Genomic DNA, 21,785 nt, shown 5'->3' on the forward strand with positions numbered 1-21,785 from the left:
TCTACATTTTGGTCTATTATTGGACTAAAGTGGGACAAAATCAGACCAACACAGCCCATTTTTAAAAAACTATTTCCGGACCAAATCAATACAATGACTGACAGACCAGATTTAGCCTAAAAACCAACATCTAAATGACGTGTGGTGTTTGCGGGGAATTAATCTAACATTTTGTGTTTTAAGAGGAGTTTAGGTTGTGGATACTATTTTTTTACCCGTTGGCATTATGGGCAGCACAAATTAATTTTTGAATGCTTATTGATAGCTCTGCCTCAAAGAAATCTGACCATTTACAACTTAAACAAGGTGTGAAACAGTCCTTATTTAAACACCTGAGCTATATTAGCTTTGCCTTCCTACATTTATAAAAAGTAAGGTAACTAAATATGGTCCCAAATGTCTTCAGTCTTCTTGTTCTTTTTTGTTTGCTTATTTTGCTAAACAAAAAGGTTTAGTTTATCACCAGTAAACAAAGACTGCAGAGACTAAAACAACTAAAAAAAAACAGAGACTGTTTAGCCCCAAAGAGCACCAAAACCTGTAGAAATGTTGTGTTTAGGTGGCACCATTTGCACTCCATCACCACCACACTAGCACCACGATCATTAACTGTTATGTGTGTTTGCCTTTGAATTTTTGTAGTTCTTTATGTTGCTAGACTTTAATAGATTTCAGTGTTATGGCATAAGGATTCATTGGTGTTTTTATGTATTCAGAGACATATTCAAAAACAAAAAGCAGGAGCATCTTTGTTACACTTGCACCCCCTGGAGGTTGTAACTAGCTGTTGCAGCACAGTAAAGCCAGAAGACATCAGTTTCAAGGTTGGACAGGAAGTATACTAATGAGTTACAGTACAGAAACCCTGTGTGTGTTTGCGTTTATAAATCACCACGGTAGCACCAGGGAACTAAGGTCAGCCAGTGGTCTACATTACCTGTTGCTTTTGTGTGTGTCGATATCTGTTTGCCCAGTATTGTGTCATTCTGCATCAGCCAACCTTTATATACTGACTGTATTCTGTTTGTGGTAACCAGCATGTGTGTCTCTTTGTGTGTGTGTCTGAGAGAGAGAGAGACTTGGGTTTGTAGTTAATAGCAGGCAAAGTACTCCTTGAGCGGGGCGAACAGGTGCCTGATGACGGGGACACTCCAGGAACGACCCAGCAGCCTTTGCCTCGCCAGACGACTCATGTTGGACACATCAGTGTAATGGACAGGAAAACCAAACACCCTGAAACAGGACATTTAAGAAATTTTAATATTTATACCGTAGTACAAGATTTTACAGGATTAGCTGGAACAATCTCAGGCAAAAAAAATTATATTTTGAGTGATTTTTAAATTATTTGGGTCAAAAAGTTAAAAACTTCTTAATTTAAATGCTACAAACCCCCCTTTTAATACTATTTTGCATAAAATGAGATGACAAACACAAATCAAATGAAAACACTCTGAATTTGCATTGATTAAATTAGTGCATCATATTTAACTAAACTTGCAGCAGAGTTTGATTCAGGACTGAAACAACTAATTGGATTAATTGTAATTAATTAATTAGCTAGTTAAATACTTAACTTCATTTGGATTTTTGAATCGAAATGTGAAGTAAGTGTACAGAATAAAATATTGCATTTGCTGAATAATAATAATTTTCTGAATAAATAACCCACGTAAAGCAAACATTAAAACTAAATTTTACAGATGAAATCATTTTTTTTACATCAGATTAGGGCTGCAACTAACGATTATTTTAAAAATCGATGAATCGGCCGATTATTTTTTCGATTAATCGATGAATCGGACAAAAAATATTTTTTATATTAACCTCTTTATTCCAAAATAAACATTTTAGACAGAACAAACAAGCACACAAGTACAGGTTGCTCATTAACTGTACTGGTGCAATATGAAAAATAAATGTTTGTGTTAAAACTATGCAAACTTACATGAGAAATGTAGCTGTACATCCACAAAATATAGGCTACTTTGTTTCATAAAGTGCAAAAAAATTATTTATTTTTTTAAGCCCCTAAGGGGTTCAAACAACAGGCCCCCCCATTTCAACAAATTAGGTTTTTTTTAGACTAGAAGAGTTCTGCCTTTTAAGACAGGAAAGTATAGCAGTTAAAGTTGCTACTTGAGAAAATACTGAACCATAGAGATAAAAATAGCCCTGTGATTCAAATTATAAATTGTATTTGGAATAAATATGAGAGAACGAGGGGTGCTAAAAAACACATCCTCCAAAGACAGATATTTACATGGAAATGTGGCATATAATTAATTGACATATTACTGATCTTGCTGGATTTTATTCTGCTTTACTTCCATAAATTGCAGGATCTTTACTTTATTTTTGCCAGAAGATTTAAACTTTAAAAGCCTTGCCCTCATAATTTGCAAGTTAATTTATTTATAAAGTAAATCTAAACGCTGCTTAAGCTAATTCAAATGAAATTAAAAGTAAAATAAGTAGCCAACCTTATCACTGTCTGTAACCTACTAACACGGTAAGGAAAGCATCAGATGAGCTACCTGAGAAACTAACGTTACGTTTCCCCACTTTAAAACGAAACAAACATGGTGGTTCCGTGCCATGTTAATATGTTTTTACAAAAGTTGCATGTTACGACTTTTTTCACTGTACAAAGCGCAGGCTATTTTAATTATTGTGATCAATTTGCGACGTCAATCTCGGTGCATGAGCGCTTCATTTGCAGCCTGGACGCTGAGGGTAAACATCCTGCTGCTCTGACTGCAGGGGGGGAATGATACATGCTTTCACGTAAGAGTCTCCAAAAGCCGCCAGTGACACCGTAAAAAGTCGCCAGATTTGTCGCTAGTCGCTTTTTTGAAAAATAGTCGCTGGAGGGGTCTGAAAAGTCGCTAAATTGGCAACACTGCACCTGCAGCGCTGGCTCGCTCTGCCGTATTTTTTCTTCTTCCCCCGCTTCAGTCAAGTGTCAGTGATGACGGCGGCGGCGGATGACGCATTAATCGCGCGACACAACTAATCAATGATGAAATTCGTTGCCAACGCTTTTAAAAGTCGATTTTTATCGATTCGTTGATGCAGCCCTACATCAGATGAAACAAATCTTTCTTGTCTATAAAAATGCTCTATCAAGAACTCCTCTAGTGAGCTTGTTTTAGCCTTACCTGATGGATATTCTGTATGTATACAAATGAAGAAAAAAAAATCATATATGTATATATGAAATATGGAAACTGATCACAAGAGTAAATAATCAATAGCTGCAGGCCTGCGTTCAACAAGTGATTGGATCTGAAAAAAAATGGATGAGAGATTCTCTAGTTTAAACATCACTGTTCAGTGTCAGTTGGGCTAACGCACATTACCAAAATGCATGTAAGAGCAGTTCCTCTAAGCCTGAAAGCTTAGTGGAGTGAATATGTGCATTTTCATGTAACATCATTGCAGAAACCGAATCCTGTGCAACTCTACTGATTATTTCAGTAAATTTCCAGATAAATAAAGGTAGTTATCATAAAAGCAAAACCATCTATAGAGCATCAAATAATTCGGGTAAAAGGGTAAAACATGTGTTGAACACTGCTGCTTTAAATAAGATATAACCTTTATTGCTTTGCAAAATTAGCAATGTGAGTTTTCTCATATTTAATTTTATCACAACCATAAATTTCAATACATTGTATCAATACATGTTTTTCCAAAGATTTTACAAATAAAGACAGCAGTCGTTTTTAAAATGACTTTATTTTGGTGGGTGACAAGGCAGAAGGGGGTGAACAGAGCCCTTTGTTACACCCAGGGGCTGCCTCCCTAATGTATTTATTCCTACCTGATGTCCTCACTCGTCTCTTCTATCACCGACCTCATGTCTGTCTCCTTCACCCCTTGTCTGTGGCGTTCTCCACTAAGTCATATGGTCAAAAAGCATTATAAATTAGTTGTAAAAATTACAGATCTTAATGCAGTTTTTAAAAATAATGTTTAAACATTATCGATTGGGATTAAGTAGCTGTTCCCTCACTTCCACCTAATATTAGACCAACCTGTTGCTTTCCCCTGTCTGTCCTGATTCTTCCTCTGTCATCTTCTCTTCTTTCTCTCCATCCTCACAGCTGAATTAAATTAATTTTATGTTAAGTAGGGTTAAAAAATAAAGCAGTCAAACTACAATAAAAATTAATCTTTAAATTTGAATGATCTTCTTGTTGGATAACAGTTACTGACTGGACACTGCATCTGATCTGAGTTTATCAGATACATAACAACACCACTGTAGTGATACTGAATAAAACATTTAAACTCAAGTGTCCGCCTGCCAAAAAGGTTGGTAACATGGGTCACTGAGTCTAAGGTCTATAATGACACTGGATTAATGTGTCTGATACACACATAAACGTGTACAACTCATCTTTAATTAAAAAAAATCAATAAGAAATGTACGTATGAGTGAATAAATTGCAGCCTAGAGGGCTAAGCGTTGGATCATAGCTGGGCACTGGCCACGACATTTTAGCTTTCCTGTGTTAATATTTCACAAGTTTTATTTCGGTCATTCTTACACTTAGGGCCGGATCTATCAAAGGTTTGCGTGTATAAAAACGTGAGCTATGTCACTGCGCACGCTAAAAAATGTACAAACTGATCTATCAACAGCGTGCTAAAAGGATTTGGTCTTTAAAACGTGCTAAATAGCGCCTCTTATCCATTTAGTACTTTTTCTGCAATGAATATGCAATATGGGGCGTTTACACGCAAAAGTGCGTCTTGTGGGAGGAGAACATGTAAATATATTAATTTAGCACTCGCAAAGTGATTTATTACACCTGAAAGCAATTTTGCTAACGGTATCTGACTATATTTAACACGTTTCAAAAGAAGGTGCAAATGGTCTGTATGCCTAATTGCGCACACATGGCAGCGGTTATTGTCGCAAGAAGGAGACATCGAAATGAAGCAAGGACACGCAGAGAACGCATTTTTTCACTCCGTGTGAATATTTTTGGAATGAACGAGGAAACGATCATCAAAACATATCGTTTATCCAGCATTGCCATTTTGGAGCTGTTGGGGGAACTCCGAATGGATTTGGAGCCAGCCACAAAGAGGAGTCACGCAATACCAGATATCACAAAACTCCTTGCAACATTGCACTTTTTTGCATCTGGGATCTCGTTTTTCAGAAGTGCTGTCCAACGTTCTAAATGCCATGTCGCCCTGACGCCCTACCGGAGAACCCCGACCTCTCCCCTGCGCCTGTGGAGCAACATGCCAATGCTGCGGGGATGCGTACGTGCAGTCATCTCATCCACAGTCCCATTGTGAGCCATTTGGTATGTGCATTTTTCTACAGGCCAATACAAAACACCAGTTTTTTTGTTTTTTTTACTGAAGTAGAAATTCAGCCACATACCACCTTAGGGAATAAAGGTTGCCAAAGTTTATATACACTATATTGCCAAAAGTATTTGCTCACCTGCCTTGACTCACATATGAGCTTAAGTGACATCCCGTTCCTAATCCATAGGGTTCAATATGACGTCGGTCCACCCTTTGCAGCTAGAACAGCTTCAACTCTTCTGGGAAGGCTGTCCACAAGGTTTAGGAGTGTGTTTATGGGAATTTTTGACCATTCTTCCAGAAGCGCATTTGTGAGGTCGCACACTGATGTTGGACGAGAAGGCCTGGCTCTCAGTCTCCGCTCTAATTCATCCCAAAGGTGTTCTATCGGGTTGAGGTCAGGACTCTGTGCAGGCCAGTCAAGTTCATCCACACCAGACTCTGTCATCCATGTCTTTATGGACCTTGCTTTGTGCACTGGTGCACAGTCATGTTGGAAGAGGAAGGGGCCAGCTCCAAACTGTTCCCACAAAGTTGGGAGCATGGAATTGTCCAAAATGTCTTGGTATGCTGAAGCATTCAGAGTTCCTTTCACTGGAACTAAGGGGCCAAGCCCAGCTCCTGAAAAACAACCTCACACCATAATCCCCCCTCCACCAAACTTTACACTTGGCACAATGCAGTCAGACAAGTACCGTTCTCCTGGCAACCGCCAAACCCAGACCCGTCCATCAGATTGCCAGATGGAGAAGCGCGATTCGTCACTCCAGAGAACGCGTCTCCACTGCTCTAGAGTCCAGTGGCGGCGTGCTTTACACCACCGCATCCGACGCTTTGCATTGCACTTGGTGATGTATGGCTTGGATGCAGCTGCTCGACCATGGAAACCCATTCCATGAAGCTCTCTGCGCACTGTTCTTGAGCTAATCTGAAGGCCACATGAAGTTTGGAGGTCTGTAGTGATTGACTCTGCAGAAAGTTGGCGACCTCTTCGCACTATGCGCGTCAGCATCCGCTGACCCCGCTCCGTCAGTTTACGTGGCCTACCTCTTCGTGGCTGAGTTGCTGTCGTTCCCAAACACTTCCATTTTCTTATAATACAGCTGACAGTTGACTGTGGAATATTTAGGAGCGAGGAAATTTCACGACTGGATTTGTTGCACAGGTGGCATCCTATCACAGTTCCACGCTGGAATTCACTGAGCTCCTGAGAGCGACCCATTCTTTCACAAATGTTTGTAAAAACAGTCTGCATGCCTAGGTGCTTGAATTTATACACCTGTGGCCATGGAAGTGATTGGAACACCTGATTCCAATAATTTGGATGGGTGAGCAAATACTTTTGGCAATATAGTGTATATATATTAGTGCTGTCAATCGATTAAATTTTTTTAATCGCGATTAATCGCATCAATGCCTAAGTTAACTCGCGATTAATCGCATTTTAATCACACATTTTTTTTCTGATTGAAAATCATTTAAATACTCTCGATGACATACAAAAAAATACATACAGGCTAGGTTTGTGCCAATGTTCTTTTTTTTTAATGAGAACAGGTCACAGATGCTGATTTATGCCATAGAAACATATGGCAAGAAGATGGGGAGGCATGTAGCAAAAAATAACAAATATGTAGCCAAAAAAAAAGGCCCTGAAAACAGGCTGATGTAAAAGACAGTCTTTACAGTTAATACAGTCTTTTGAACAAAGACAAGCATTTTACCCTACTGCTATAAAATGTAGTAGAGTTAACATTAGATGTTAATTAACCAAGATAATAATGAACAATTTTCAATCAATACATCAAAATCAATAGACCGACATCACTAGATGGAGGTAGTCTATGCTCTAGAAAGTTACTTTTCAGCCTCTTAACAAAAATGAGAACACACACACAAGCACCCACCCACCCACACACACGCGATACTGACCTGTGGCGTACACAGATGGCAAGAGTGCCGTAGCAGATTCCATTTCACCTCAGTAATCTGTTTTCTCAGCGTATTTCAGGTAGCTACTAGTTACCAGACACTCAACTTGTTTGTTGGTGGTGGGGCTTAAAGAAAAGGCACTAGCTTCACCCAGTGTATGAGCGTCTTTTTTCCTTGAGGAGCTCCGCTCTCGAAGCCTATGAGAAATGCATACACTGGGGGAAAATAGCCCCGCCTTTCCGCAGGCTGCAGCAGGATGTACTTGGAAAATTGTACCATAAAACCACATAGCGTTAATCTCACGTTAAAAAAATTATCGCCATTAAAATGGCCTCGCGTTAACGCGTTAATAACGCGATAATTTTGACAGCACTAATATATATATATATATATATACATACATATATATATATTTTTTTTTTTTGGAGGGGGTGGGGGTGTCACTGTAAGATTAAAATTTCTTAATGCACTAGTTTGCACAAACTACAAACTACTTTGCCGCAAACCACAAAACGCGCAAAACCATCATTTAAATAGGGCGTCTCCAACAGTTTTGCACCTGCCACCAGTTACGCAATCGCTCTTGTTAAATCACCCACAAACCATGGTTCAGCCCCTCGCGCAAAATTCCAGTTTGCGAGCGCAAATTACTGCACGCAAAATTGGATCTTGATAAATCCGGCCCTTAGTGTGTGGATATGTGTGTTTTACAGGCGTATGTATCAGATATTCCTAGAAATATGGAACAAATCGTGTTCCTTATCGCTTCAATAGGGGAAGCAACATTTAACAGCCAAATATGGGGCGACTCCGTATCAGACTAGCTTTCTCTGACCTGAATATTCACAACCCTCCTGCCCTGTTGTTGATACACTGACAGAACTTACCTACTGTCTTTCAACCACATTGAAAGCCTTTTTTTCATCCCACCAACAACTTTATCCTTCTCCCTTTTTCTTTTTCTGTTTTGCGCCCCGGATAGTTTTTTTTCTGGCGCTCCATCTTGCTGTTAAGTGCGCACTACAAGTGATAGTCGAAGATAATAAAAAAAAAAACACGCCTGTGAGGATGGTGGTTGTAAAAAAGCAGAGAACAAACATACCTTTCCATTTCTGTACACCAGAGGATGTCCTCCTTGTTGTCCATGAAGACTGGGAAATGCTCGTCTTTCCCCTGCTTCACAGAGTTGGAGCGGGTCGTTATCGTACGCAACTTCTCAAACTGGAATTTGCATCCAGAAGCAAACACACAGAAAAACACAGACACATGCATTCTTTTTTAATCCTACAACTGTACTCCTTACAGGTACAGAGGAGAAAATTGTCAAAATGGTAAAGACCATAAGAATAAAAAACAAAAACAGCAAAGGCAGAGGGAGAAATTTGTAATAAAACAGTGAGAGACAAAATCATGTATATTACAGGTTGGAGAAAATACCAAAAATAGAAAATGTATATCCTGAAAGTTACTTATGCATTTCAGCTTGGCAGTTTTAACAACAAACAGGAAATAAATAAATAAACATACACTCAAACACACACGCTCATCTAAAGGTAGGTAGATACCTTAGCTGTGCGTCCATGTTCCAGGCACTCTTGTAAGTCAAGTTTGTCATTTGCCATTGGTGTCAGAGGTCTGCTTTGCCAAAAGAGATGGAAAAAAAATCACGTGAATTAAGAGATCAAGAGACAAACATAAAAAAAAAAAATATATATATATATATATATATATATAGGCCCTGATATGTTCGAGCGTTCATCACCTGGACATGCCGGGTAGGTTTCCCCAGAAATAGCGAGCACGATGGGCAGCAGAGACTTCCTTGGCGTCAATCATCACTGGGTTACACTGAGTAGAAGTACAAGATATCCTCGGATTTTACTTCATGAAAGCAAATGCTGCAGATAAACCTCAACCTCTAATGTGATACTGTAACTTGATTACATTTGAACTAGGGCTGTCAAAATGAACGCGTTAACGCGAGATGATTAATTTCTGGAATTAACGCAATATTTTTTTTAACGCATTAACGCAGTCCCGCCCTGTTTTACCCACAATTCAATTGTCCGACATGAGCGAGATGGAGGAATTAGAAGAACCCATTGGCTGGCTGGATGGACAGTTCGTGAATAAAAAAAATACAAAGACGGGACAATAAATAAACATGTTGTGGTTTGCTCACACTGCAAGAAGGAATTTTCGTTTCAGCGAAGCACCTGGAGCCTTAAATATCATCTTAATGCCAAGCATTCCTTTGTTGGGGCTTCAACTTCAGCTGTTACGACACGCATGCGTCAGACCACCCTCACCGAACACAGGGCATTAAGTAACGGTCCGCTTTACATTAAGAAAATGTAAACCAGTTAGTTTGCCTTAACAACTGGCTAAAAGATGAATAAATAATAGGTAAAATGACCTCATGTAATTGTTTAAAAGTCAAGCTGTTTGTTTTAAACGCAAAAACGTTCCATTCACCCATCCTGTATTTGCTAAAAAAAAAAAGCAATGGCTAAGTTGCCATAGAAAATGTGTATTTTTCAATAATATTTAGGCTAGTGATTAATCAAAATTAATTCAAGAAACCTTGTGATTAATTAGATTAAAAATTTTAATCGTTTGACAGCCCTAATTTGAACTTTTATTTACTAAAAGCACTTTTTTGTTAAGTGGCTTAAAGTAAGCTGGAAGATAACAACCATGTTGATGTTTTGAAAAAGAAAAGACAAAAAGGAAGGAAGGAAGGAAGGAAGAAAGGAAGGAAGGAAGGAAGGAAGGAAGGAAGGAAGGAAGGAAGGAAGGAAGGAAGGAAGGAAGGAAGGAAGGAAGGAAGGAAGGAAGGAAGGAAGGAAGGAAGGAAGGAAGGAAGGAAGGAAGGAAGGAAGGAAGGAAGGAAGGAAGGAAGATGTTCAATTAATCTAAAAGCTAATAGTTTATTTTAATTTTTTTCAGGACCTACCTCTAAAAAGCGTGAGATGTCGCGTTTGTCGCTGACTCCCATGGCGACCACATTCTCAAAGAGCCAAAAAAACGGCCTCTCGTCGCCAGGTTTCGGTCGAGCCTCATGGAGCAAACGATAAAACTCAAAAAACAGACGGCCAGTGCCCTCTGCAAGAAGATAAAGTTCAGTTTTTACGTTTTATTTTTAAAGTTAACTAACCATATTTACAGCTTACTAGATGGACAGATATTTTTTACCAAACAGGCCTTTCCTCGCAGGGTTGACTATAGAGAGGTCATTACAGGGGCTTCCTCCAATTACCAGGTCAAATGGTCCCCACTCTTCAATCTGACAGAGAGAAACACAGCACCACTTAAAATCATGACAGAGGGATAAAACAAGTCTGGTAGACTGATCATTACTAGTGCCTTGATGTACCTAAACTAAATATAAATCCTTTACTTACATGCTTGCGGGTTACATTGCGTACATCCCCCACATACATGATGCGTCCCTCATGCCGGACCATGCCAACAGTGATGGAGTCCTCACAAACTTCAGAGGCGACATATTTGTCCACTTGGATGCCTAAATCTTTCAGCACCAGCAGACCTACACATAGAGAAAAGGTACAATACTTTGATAAACTAAAGAAAAGTATCATCAGCATAAATGTGAGGGTATTTTTCTAATGAAAACTGCAATTGAAAACTTTTTAAAGCTTTGCATGCAAACCTGTGGCAATGCCGTCAAATAAAGACAGGACTCTGATTGGTTTCCTCTTTTCGGCTGCAACTGGAGGATACAATTTGGCAGGTTCCTGAAAGAAAGTATGACGGAGGAAGATTTAATTTGATATAAATAAAGTATTTTATTCTTGATTATTTTAATTTATTAAAAAATAATAATAAACAAATGGGAAAATTATCTATTTGGCTGTCTACTAATTATTAGAAAATTAAAACTGATTAAAGTTTTGAATTTGATGTATACAGAAATGTGTCATGGTTCTACTGTCCACTTCAGCTGGCATCCGGAGAGGGCCATCTAAACCAAAGGGGCTGATCAATAATTCATGCATTCTAAGTGAACACACAGCCAGGCTTACAAATTCCTGCTCGTGATTGTTGGCAAAGAAGTGCTGAAGTCTGATTGGCCAGTCATCCCTTCGCTGCAGTAATCCGTAGGCGCTCCTGGGTCCGCACATGTAGCAGTTCCAGGGATCCTCTTTGATGGCTGCTGCTGCTGAGCCGGCTCCAACCAGGAGATCGACACATTCTACACAGAAACACCTGCGCAAACAGACATAGATAGCTCTTAATGCTTTCCATGCTTATACGAAGGATTACTTTAATGTTTAAGCTTTGTCCTATCACTACACAACATCGGAGAGGATTCCTCCACCTATGATTGTAATGAATTTCAAATTTTTTCTGAGCCCAGCCAGTACAGTCTAATGTAATTATCATTTGATCGTTAGGATGTATCAAAATGTAATTCTATAGTAATAATATCATACTGACAATTCGATCTAATTTGCAGCTTTTCTTAGCTTGCAGTTGTTTTTGATAATTGCTGAATTTTCCATTTAAATGGCCGTTTCTCAATTTGTACTTGCATGTTCTCATGTGCTCGTGTACTCGTGAAACGTCATCAGCCTCAGCCCTAGCACTGTTCCAAGTCACAAGAACACAAGACCGAGAACAGACTAAGTCCCCGGATATTGTTCACTTTACTGAGTATGCATCAGAGCAGACTTGTCTGTCCTCAAGATGCTGTCCCAGCATGCACCAGGGCAGCAGCAGCTTTCAGGGGACTGTTGTTCTATAGAAGTATATTTTAAGATCATTCAAGGCAAGAACATTATACTTTTGAGCATCTCTATATGGCCCATTTACTGATCTATCGCGTAAGATGTTTAGAGGACCGTGGGGACCAGCAGACCTTCAAGGCTAGCCACAGCCATGGTTAACGTTAGCCCGTCTGCAGTGGCCCTCTCTCTGCATAGCTGTGTGAGAAGAACTGCTGGCTCTGAAGTTTTTTGTTGGCTTTATTTGACAAAACACTTATTAAATTTGTATTTATCTGACTGTGTTAAATATTTATTCCTTCACTATATGAAAAATTTAAGAACTGATCATTATCTAGAGACTACTAATAACAGTAGGTGAAATGCAGCTCCAGACGAGCTTTGAATGTATTGATATCATGAGTGCGCTTCTGTTCCAATTGTGCCAGATTTATTCTGCATGCTTCTATTCTCCATACTTCCTGTATTCTCGTTAAGAACGTACTTGGCGAGAACACAAGTCCGTACTCGTGTTTTTGTGAATTGAAAAATGGCCAATGTGTTTTGTGTATTGGCATAATTTATGTATTTGCAGTGGGTTTTGTGTTTTGATTAAGTCTATTTTTTTGTGTTTTTGAACTTCATTTTTTTTGCAAAGCATTTGCACCTCTTTTGCATCATAGTGCAAAAATAAACTTTGCAAATGACTGTTTGTAGTTTAATGTGTGTATCCAACAGTTATGAACTTGCAGTTTACATGTTAAAGTGAAAATTAGGCAGTTGGACAGAGCCTGGATGTACGGAAGAGGATTAGGGCCACTGGAAAAAAAAAAAAAGTTAACTGATTTTTAAATTTTATTTCAGTTTAGTATTTCAGTTTTTTCTCAGATTCTGACTTTAATCTCAGAATTCTGACTTTTTTCTCAGAATTCTGACTTTACTCTCAGAATTCTGACTTTTTTCTCAGATTCTGACTTTAATCTCAGAATTCTGACTTTTTTCTCAGATTCTGACTTTAATCTCAGAATTCTGACTTTTTTCTCAGATTCTGACTTTAATCTCAGAATTCTGACTTTTTTCTCAGAATGCTGACATTAATCTCAGAGTTCTGACTTTTTTCTAAGAATTCTGACCTTAATCTCAGAATTCTGACTTTTTTCTCAGATTCTGACTTTAATCTCAGAATTCTGACTTTTTTCTCAGATTCTGACTTTAATCTCAGAATTCTGACTTTTTTTCTCAGAATTCTGACATTAATCTCAGAGTTCTGACTTTTTTCTAAGAATTCTGACCTTAATCTCAGAATTCTGAATTTTTTTCTCAAAATTCTGACTTTAATCTAAGAACACTGACTTTTTTTATTGTCAGAATACAGTCAGAATTCTGAGGAAAAAGTCAGAATTCTGAGAAAAAAGTCAGAATTCTGACTTCAGTCAGGAGGTTAAGCGCAAACATCCTAAGATCAACTGTGTACTCTAGACTCATATAAATAAATCTGGTCCTCATGAGCTGGCTGACTCTGTTCCCCATGAAGACAGCCACAAATCAGAATGTGACATTTATGTATAAACTCTGTCTGTAAATGTGAAATCCAAAACTATGCCCTGTCCACGAGAAGAAGCTGCTGAATGTCAGAGCAGGGCTAAAGGACCCATTGCAATGCGCTGCTATGGTACAGACCTACAGCAGTTGTTGTTTCCACACATGAGCACTTCCCTTCCTCCACAGCAGATGGTGCAGTAGGACTGATAGCCATCGTCGTCATACTGGTAGGCGCACTCTAGGAAGGAGTTCTGTTGAAGGATAACACAACATTAACAAAATTCTACCTTTTTTTATGTAGTTATTTTGGCTTATTTTTTACTTTAAAATCTAATCTTTATAAACTAATTAATGTTATCATATAATTTACTTACAAATCATGAAAGTCAAAGAGGTATCGTAGTTAAAGGACGAACCAATGTCAAATTTAAAATCCCATTTTTATGGACTTTTTGACAAGCTTAATCGCAGAGATATTTCTTTAAACACAAGAAAAAACATACCAACCAATAGTACACACAAAACAGCCACAGTGAGTCCTAAAACTCTGCTCACATCACAGTTTTGTGTACTCAAAAAAAAACAAAAAAACATTTTACTAAAAACATTTTTTTGTTTTCACTGATCATCAGAGCCAAACTTTGAAAACTGCAAGATACAGTCAGAACCCAGCTACGGTTTTAGAAATCTTTGCAAAAATAATCTGTGCATAAAGCAAAGCTGTGACAGAGGTCTCTTACTTTGCAACCCTGGCACATCGCTCCCATGAAAAGAGGGTGCTCCAGAGAGACATTGAGGCTTCCACAGGAGATGCAGATTTCTGAACAGTAAAACACAAGGAATAAGTTATCATACATAACAAGTGAGGATTTCAAAGATTTTTCCTGCTCTTAATTACGAGCACCAAGCCAATAGCAGTTTTCATTATTTAGCATTTGTTATGCATCAACAGTAAAAAAAACAAAACATGATTAAGTTGGGAGGGGAGGAGGGGTCAATTGACCTTTTTACCTAAAAGCCCTACAAGAGGGTCATTTGACCCTTTGGACCTCCTGCGGACACTCCTTTTGTTGTGGAAATGTGGCTGTTAGCAGCTCATAGCTGTCACTTGAGTCACAGAGTCGCTTGAGCCTATGTGGGGAAGGTGGGGGAAGGTAACCCCCAAGATGATGCAACTGTCCTCCACACACCGCTGCAGTACTTTGAAAAGCTTGTCTCAGAAGACATGATTCAGGCCCCGTCCACACGAAATCAAAACGAACACGAAACGCTAATATTTTCCAGAACGTTTGTCGTAAAGGCGGAGACGTAAAATAAATGTGATCGTCCACACGAATGCATGAAAACGCTGCAAAATGTATCCAAGGCCTGTAAGTGGCGCTGTGGTGCCAAAGCAATAATAGGCGACGAAATGTTGGGCATGCGCACTAATATTTATACATGGTTGCCCTGCGGGTCCATTTTCGTGGTTCAGTCAAATTCAGGTGCTGAACTATGTCGTCGATATTGCTCTGTTCTTCCTGGAGATATTCCAGAAGAAGAAGATTCTGTTGTAAGCCCGACAGCAGGGTGAGTAGCATTAGCAGCAACCATTCAACACAGTACGGCGCCATTGTTGTTGTGATACTGTGTCGCGCATGCGTGTTTAGAGGCGACGCTATGACGCATGCGTGTAAAAAAAAAAATGCGGTTAGAGCTTAAAGATGGAAACGCGAAAACGGCGTTTCAAAATCTTCCCACTCTGAAAACTGAATAAAAAAAAGATCGTTTACAGACCGCCGAAACGCCGGCTTCGTGTGGATGAGAGGCTGGTTTGGTGAAAAATTTGTGCGTTTAGGCCAGGGTTCGGCTTCGTGTGGACGGGGCCTCAAGCTCTGGCAACCCATACAAATGAGTACAGCGTTCAAAGTAATGGAAGATCTGTGAATGCCACAATCAAGGAAATACAGAAAATGTTGGGCATGTACCTGAGGATGGGCTTGGTCCAAATGGCTGGAACCCGTATGTATTGGGAGTAGGGGTGGGTATTGCCAAAGAAGTCACGATTTGATTCGAATCACGATTCACAGGCCACGATGCGATTCTATCACGATGCATCACGATACTTGAATTATTGCGATGCATTGCCATATTTTCTCCTCCATGTTTTGTTTTTGAATGACTCGGCACAGTATCCCACGGCCGGAAATGCTTGTGACACAAGGCAGCGTGCGTCAACACATTTGCAGCGACATCTACTGGACTGGAAGTGGTATTGCACTTGTTTATGGCTGATGTTCGCCAACCATTCATGCAATTTTATTTATTCATTTTTTTAAATTAATAATCGATTCTTGGCATCAAGAATCGATGCAGTAGATCACGAAAATTAGAATCACGATGCATCATCATCACGATTATTTTGCACACCCCTAATTGGGAGACAGATACGCGGAACTCCCCAGTTGCTGATGTGATGCCCCACAACAGATTCCAATCACTTTTGACAACATTACATTTTATGAAAAATTCAACAGTGTCAGAGACTGAAAAGAGGGACAAGAGGGACTCTGGAAAAATTCAGACAATGGCTTGAGCTTTCAATCACTGCACTATGGAACTATTGATTACACTATGGAAATACTGACTTGAAATATGTCTCATTTCTTTTACTTCTATATCTCTATATTATATCATAAATGTATCTGTCAACACTCTTTCCTGGTCATGTTAATCTTGTCTGTCTCAACTGACCTAGTAAGTTTTTTTGCACATTTTTTTGCAACTCATAGAATGTTCTTTGCACAATTATCTTTATTACTCTTACTTGTACATAGCCATTTGCAAGAATGTACTAAATGATTGAGACATGTACAAAAGCATTTGAAATTTGATGAAAGTTATGATAAATGCCATTCTGTTGTGAGGAACTGCAAATTAGTTTTGGGATTTGTCCATGTTTTGAGAATGACATCTCAATTTCAAGAAATAAGCAAAACCAAGGGAGAAAAACTGTAACACACTGGGAAGAAGGTGTCTGTCCCTGTTTGTCTTGGCTGTTACCACTGTGAGGTGTGACCCCCTCACCCCTCACCCCACACACGGCCCATAACAGCCTCATTACCATGACAAAATGAGTGATTAGTGTATTCGGGAAAAGCCGCCGGGTCAATTGACCCCTCTCTGGTAGTTCTAGGTAGGCAGAAAAATCCTGGTATTTCTAGTGTTAAGGAAACAGGAAATTAAATAAAAACCTTATTTAGGGAAGACAAAACAATGTTTAAACCAAGCCTACTTAGCAGTAATGGCCTAATTATTGTACTAAAATGCAGAGTTCATCAGTCATATTACAAATACATAAAAAAAAATCACATATTTATTAGAGGAAATTGATTGCCTGGAACTACAGATTCTTGAGGATTATAAGAGCTTTAAATCAGGTATAAAAACCTAAATTATACTAAAAGATCAATTTCTATTGCACATATATATTATGTAACAGTGCCTGGCTAAACTTAAATGGATTTATTTACCTTCTATATTCCTGGTCTTCTTTTTGATTTCATGTATGAGTCTCTCTGGAAAAAAAGACATGAAAAATGTTGACCATACACAAAAACACAATAAAGATAAAAGTAAGAACACACTTCTTTCTTTCTTCAACTTTTTAGGGATTAAAGAAAAAAGATCTTATGTTTAGAACGAGCATCTTTGAATGAAAGGTGATTTACCTCTGGTCCCTTCGTCGATCACCTCCCTGATTTTTGCTTTCTCTGCTGAGTTCTTGCGGGGTTTCTTTGCAGGTGGAGGTGTGTATGCTGCCTCTGGCATCATCTCTAGGTATCCTTCTTTAAACTGATTTTGCTCCTCTGTGGAGGAAAAGAGTTCGGTTTAAAAGGATCTCTATAAATTCAACCCCCTTAACATTTTTCTAATAGTTTTAGCAAGCTTTATGTGGGATCAAATAAACTATATTTAAGCCACCTCAGATTTGCAGATATGTTGGGAAATTATTTATTTAATATTACTTCATTAGCGGAAAAAAACCCACCATCCTTATATTTAATAACGTCTGACCTAGTAGATCTGGTTTGGGATAAACAAGCAGAGTTACAGATTATTATCTGCAAAACATTCTTCACGTAACATACTGCATCTTTGTCTCCTTGAAAAATTGATAAATGTTTGCTGTATCTATATCTGCTGTAAATATATTTTTTTACGTCTAATGTCTTATTTGTTTACGCCTTGCATTGTTGCTATGGCTACTTTTTTGCTATTTGTTTTGCCTGCTTTGCAAAAAAATTAAATAAACACATAATAAACAAAGACCAGTAAGAACCCAGTTTAATGGAAGATTGATTCATTTCTAAACCCCATAAAAAAGTGTGTCTCCATTGAGTGGTGAGTATCTACTGGTTTAGGGTGAATGTGCTGCAGCTGGTCACCTTCTGGAGGATCCAGTGACTGTGGACCATTTGGAAGGAAGCCGGTCATGGCCCACTCAATCATCTGTCTGGTCTGAAGTTCGACGCCTTCAGCCTCGTCACTTGCATCACAGGAAGGAACTGGTCTTCCTGCACGCATACTTGCAACCTTAACACAGTCAAACCCACACAGTTGACATCTCTTTCCTTGTGAATCTTTAGCCTCAAACTAATAAGAAATAGAAACACATTTGTTAAAAAATAATCAAGAATACAGAATTTCTTTTGGCTCAAAGAACAAAAAATCACAAAAAGTCATTGATACCTTGCAAGATACACCAGCCAAATTACAGATTGAGGTACTGGACTCAGATATTACCACAGCATGTGGGCAGAAGTGGAGAACACACCTCCACAGATGCAAAAATAATAACTACTACTACTAAATTAGTAGATCATGTTGCGTAAGATATGAATAATAATTACGCTTCATGTTTATAGAGTTTTGTTTTGTTCATAGTCATAGATGTATGAGTGTCAATAGGAAGAAAGCCTACATTTTATAGGTCAGTTTAATGTTTCTCAAACACACTCTCCAATGTTGAGAACACAAGGTAAACATTAGGTTTGTTACCTGTAGAGCCTCAAAAATGGCCTTTCGATACATGGACTGCTTGTTGTATGTTGGCTGGTGGAAAGCGGATGAGAAAGAGCTCAGGGGCATCAGCTTTTCAACACAGACCTGAAAAACAAGTTAAAAAGAGGTACAAATCATTCAAAGCATTGGATTCCATCAGTGTGACTGCAAATTATAACCAAGGCTTTGTGCATCAAGTCAAAGGAAATGGAAAAGAATCAAGATAACGTTTCAAAACATCCAAGAAAAGGAACATATTCTGATGTATAAACCCAGAAAAAATATTTTTTTTGTGTCATCAAATGTTTGACTTTTTCTTTCCAGCTTTAACTGATAACTTTCAAGATGCTCACCACAGAGAATTTTCCATCGCCGAACCACATCACCCAGCGAGTGCCGTCTGCAGCCCGACTCCGCCCGCTCATCCACCAGGAAACGATCCGTCCGGGCCACCAAGAGAAACCTCGCAGCTTCCCAAACACCAACGTTCCAATACTGAAACCCCGGCCATCCTGAGCAGATACAAGGAGGTCAAAGTGAAATTCTGATCAGAATCAAAATAGTCCCTTTTATTTCTATAGGAAAATATTATAGGTCTTCTCTGTTTACATTTATAACGCATCAAAAACTTTCACATTGTAACATAAAGGGACTGATCTTCAGAAGTTTTTCACATCTCAAAACATGTACAAACTTTTTTTTTTTTGCCACTGTGCCTTTAACAACATCTAGATCATATTCTAATGACCAAACCAAAGAAATTCAAGGCTGGTTGATATACAAAAGTAAAAACAAGTTGTATCTTTTTCAGCACTTCTAAAAGTCAGGTTCAATCTCACACACTAATATATCTATGGTCATTGTGGCCACAAAGGAAGCATTAGTAAGATTGGTAAGATGCAAGGCAAGGGGGAGAGATTCTAAGGGGTGTAAATACCTATACGTTTTTAAACTAAAAATACATTTTTTTTTAATGCTGAGCTATAAATTCATAATATGGCGTTGACTATATACTAATTAATATGTTAATGTTGTTGTTTTTTCCTTATGGTTTAAACTATGACTTTTGATGGCAAAAATCGTTTGGATAAATAAATAAATTCACTCAATTGATTATCAGATAAACATATTTTGACAGTCAGAAAGAACAACAGTAATAAAATAAAGCAGAAAGATGTGACATTTATTTGTATATGAGTCAATACTTTGTAAAACAACCTTTTGCTGAAATGACTGTATATTGAGCTAAATAAGGACCATAATTTTGTTTAAAAAAAAGTTTAAACCTGAAAAAAAAAAAGAAATTGGCAAAAACATAAAAGGAAGAAATTTTAACCAGAAAAATATGTTTGGTAAAACGAAAACCTAGTTTTCATATTTTTATATTTTTTTTAAACTTGCAATTTTTTATTATTTTTTTTCCTTCAAACTTAAAGGAATAGTACACCCAAAACATGATTAGCCTTCATTTTCTACTCACCCCCATGCTGAACAACACTCTGGAGTACTTTTTTGATATCTCAAATGCATCTGGAGATCTGGGAGGCTTCTTACTGTCTGCTGACATTCAAATAATGGAGGTCTATGGTGCCCGAGGCAGAAAGGTCCATAAAAGTCCACAAAAAACGTGTCAATATTCCTCCATACTGCTCGTCCAATGTATTCCAAGTGTCCTGAGTGGGTAGCATCCAGAATTTACTCGAAACGAAGTCATTTAGAATGTTTTTAGAGCACAAACAGTAGTGTATAGGATTTCCTGAAAGCGCGCACATGCGCGTTCACGAGCCTACGGAAGCCGGCAGACCAAACCAGCGCATTCAGCTCGGCAAAGAACTCATGCTCTTCCTCAACACTCAAGTCCTCAGACATTTTTCTTTCGTTGTTTCTTTCTTTGCACAGGTAAACAGCACATTTCTTCTTCTACGCTTGCATTATTGGCAGAGCAGACGCTGAATGCGCACTTTCATCTGGTTTCGTCTGCCGGCTTCCGTAGGCTCGTGAACACGCATGTGCGCGCTTTCAGGAAATCCTATACACTACTGTTTATGCTCTAAAAACATTCTAAATGACTTCGTTTCGAGTAAATTGTGGATGCTACCCACTCAGGACACTTGGAATACATTGGACGAGCAGTATGGAGGAATATTGACACGTTTTTTGTGGACTTTTATGGACCTTTCTGTCTCGGACACCATAGACCTCCATTATTTGAATGTCAGCAGACAGCAAGAAGCCTCCCAGATCTCCAGATGCATTTGAGATATCAAAAAAGTACTCCAGAGTGTTGTTCAGCATGGGGGTGAGTAGAAAATGAAGGCTAATCATGTTTTGGGTGTACTATTCCTTTAAGGCCCTGTTTTCGGGTGGGGGCCGGGGTCTCAGATGGCGGGGGAGTGGAATCATGACTAACAGCTTAACACAGCAGCTGAATAGCCTATTACCTTCTGGTGCATTCAGAGACCCTGGGAACTGAAAATATCTTTAAAGTATCATCAGTATTCTATATGTATGTATTTGGTTTTGACCTATAGACAGAGGTGGAAAGAGTACTAAAAAATTGTAATTGAGTAAAAGTATCTTTACTCTGCCTAAATTCTACTCAGAGTTAAAGTAAAATTACCCCTCTCAAAATTTACTCAAGTAAAAGCACAAAATTACTTCATTTAAAATGTAATTTGAGTAAAAGTTACTTAGTTACTTTGAGTTATGTAATGCAAGAAAAGGATGAGTCATGAATCGAATTGAGCACAAGGTGTTTTAAGCGATTTCAAGGCGTATTTCAGTGGACATCCACACTTGCAAAAGATCACCTGGGCTAAGGAACATACTTCCTCACAGCACAAGGACAGTAACAACATGTACCATAAAGTGCAAACAATTTTCAATCTTGCTGTCCAACAGACAACACCATGATAACTAACTTACCGCAACATTTTTTCGTAAATTGGATGTTGATGTTTTAAAAGCCGAAAGCTCCACTTTGCTGGGCAGGCACATGTTGGACTGCATTATCACATTGTTCCCTTTTGTGCATTTGAAAACAAATAATCCTTCCAAATATGGCCAAGGGTTTTTCTGGCTTTCGTCTCCAGAATATGTTTCCTCTTCAGGCCTTTCCTCATCCATACTCCCTAAATTGTGATTAGCAACTGCCATCTTCCGAAGCGCAGCACTGGATTATGAGACAATACAAAGGGTAATTGCAAG

At 38.6% G+C, this 21,785-nt stretch overlaps 1 protein-coding gene across 13 annotated transcripts in view; it reads right to left on the minus strand.

Moving 5' to 3' along the window:
* Positions 1 to 719: 719 nt before the first annotated feature.
* Positions 720 to 21,785, minus strand: part of LOC119774693 (DNA (cytosine-5)-methyltransferase 3A-like) — a 92,313-nt gene continuing 71,247 nt past the window's right edge. For 3 of the 13 annotated variants that reach the window (XM_038272340.1, XM_038272351.1, XM_038272345.1), the window contains 18 exons: positions 18,932 to 19,090; positions 18,576 to 18,683; positions 17,963 to 18,110; positions 17,246 to 17,383; positions 17,048 to 17,092; positions 14,276 to 14,355; positions 13,674 to 13,786; positions 11,313 to 11,496; positions 10,940 to 11,024; positions 10,671 to 10,816; positions 10,462 to 10,552; positions 10,223 to 10,371; positions 9,029 to 9,114; positions 8,832 to 8,904; positions 8,369 to 8,487; positions 4,041 to 4,109; positions 3,827 to 3,901; positions 720 to 1,233 (listed from right to left, as the gene is read on the minus strand). In XM_038272340.1, coding sequence (XP_038128268.1) covers positions 1,092 to 1,233; positions 3,827 to 3,901; positions 4,041 to 4,109; positions 8,369 to 8,487; positions 8,832 to 8,904; positions 9,029 to 9,114; positions 10,223 to 10,371; positions 10,462 to 10,552; positions 10,671 to 10,816; positions 10,940 to 11,024; positions 11,313 to 11,496; positions 13,674 to 13,786; positions 14,276 to 14,355; positions 17,048 to 17,092; positions 17,246 to 17,383; positions 17,963 to 18,110; positions 18,576 to 18,683; positions 18,932 to 19,090 — 2,010 coding nt within the window. In that variant the 3' untranslated portion in view covers positions 720 to 1,091. The remainder of the gene's footprint in view (positions 1,234 to 3,826; positions 3,902 to 4,040; positions 4,110 to 8,368; positions 8,488 to 8,831; positions 8,905 to 9,028; positions 9,115 to 10,222; positions 10,372 to 10,461; positions 10,553 to 10,670; positions 10,817 to 10,939; positions 11,025 to 11,312; positions 11,497 to 13,673; positions 13,787 to 14,275; positions 14,356 to 17,047; positions 17,093 to 17,245; positions 17,384 to 17,962; positions 18,111 to 18,575; positions 18,684 to 18,931; positions 19,091 to 21,785) is intronic. The other 10 variants (XM_038272349.1, XM_038272352.1, XM_038272353.1 and 7 more) reach the window with 8 other exon arrangements.

This window comes from Cyprinodon tularosa, unplaced genomic scaffold, assembly GCF_016077235.1.
Source record: "Cyprinodon tularosa strain WSP-4 unplaced genomic scaffold, ASM1607723v1 ctg825, whole genome shotgun sequence".
Lineage (NCBI taxonomy): Eukaryota > Metazoa > Chordata > Actinopteri > Cyprinodontiformes > Cyprinodontidae > Cyprinodon > Cyprinodon tularosa.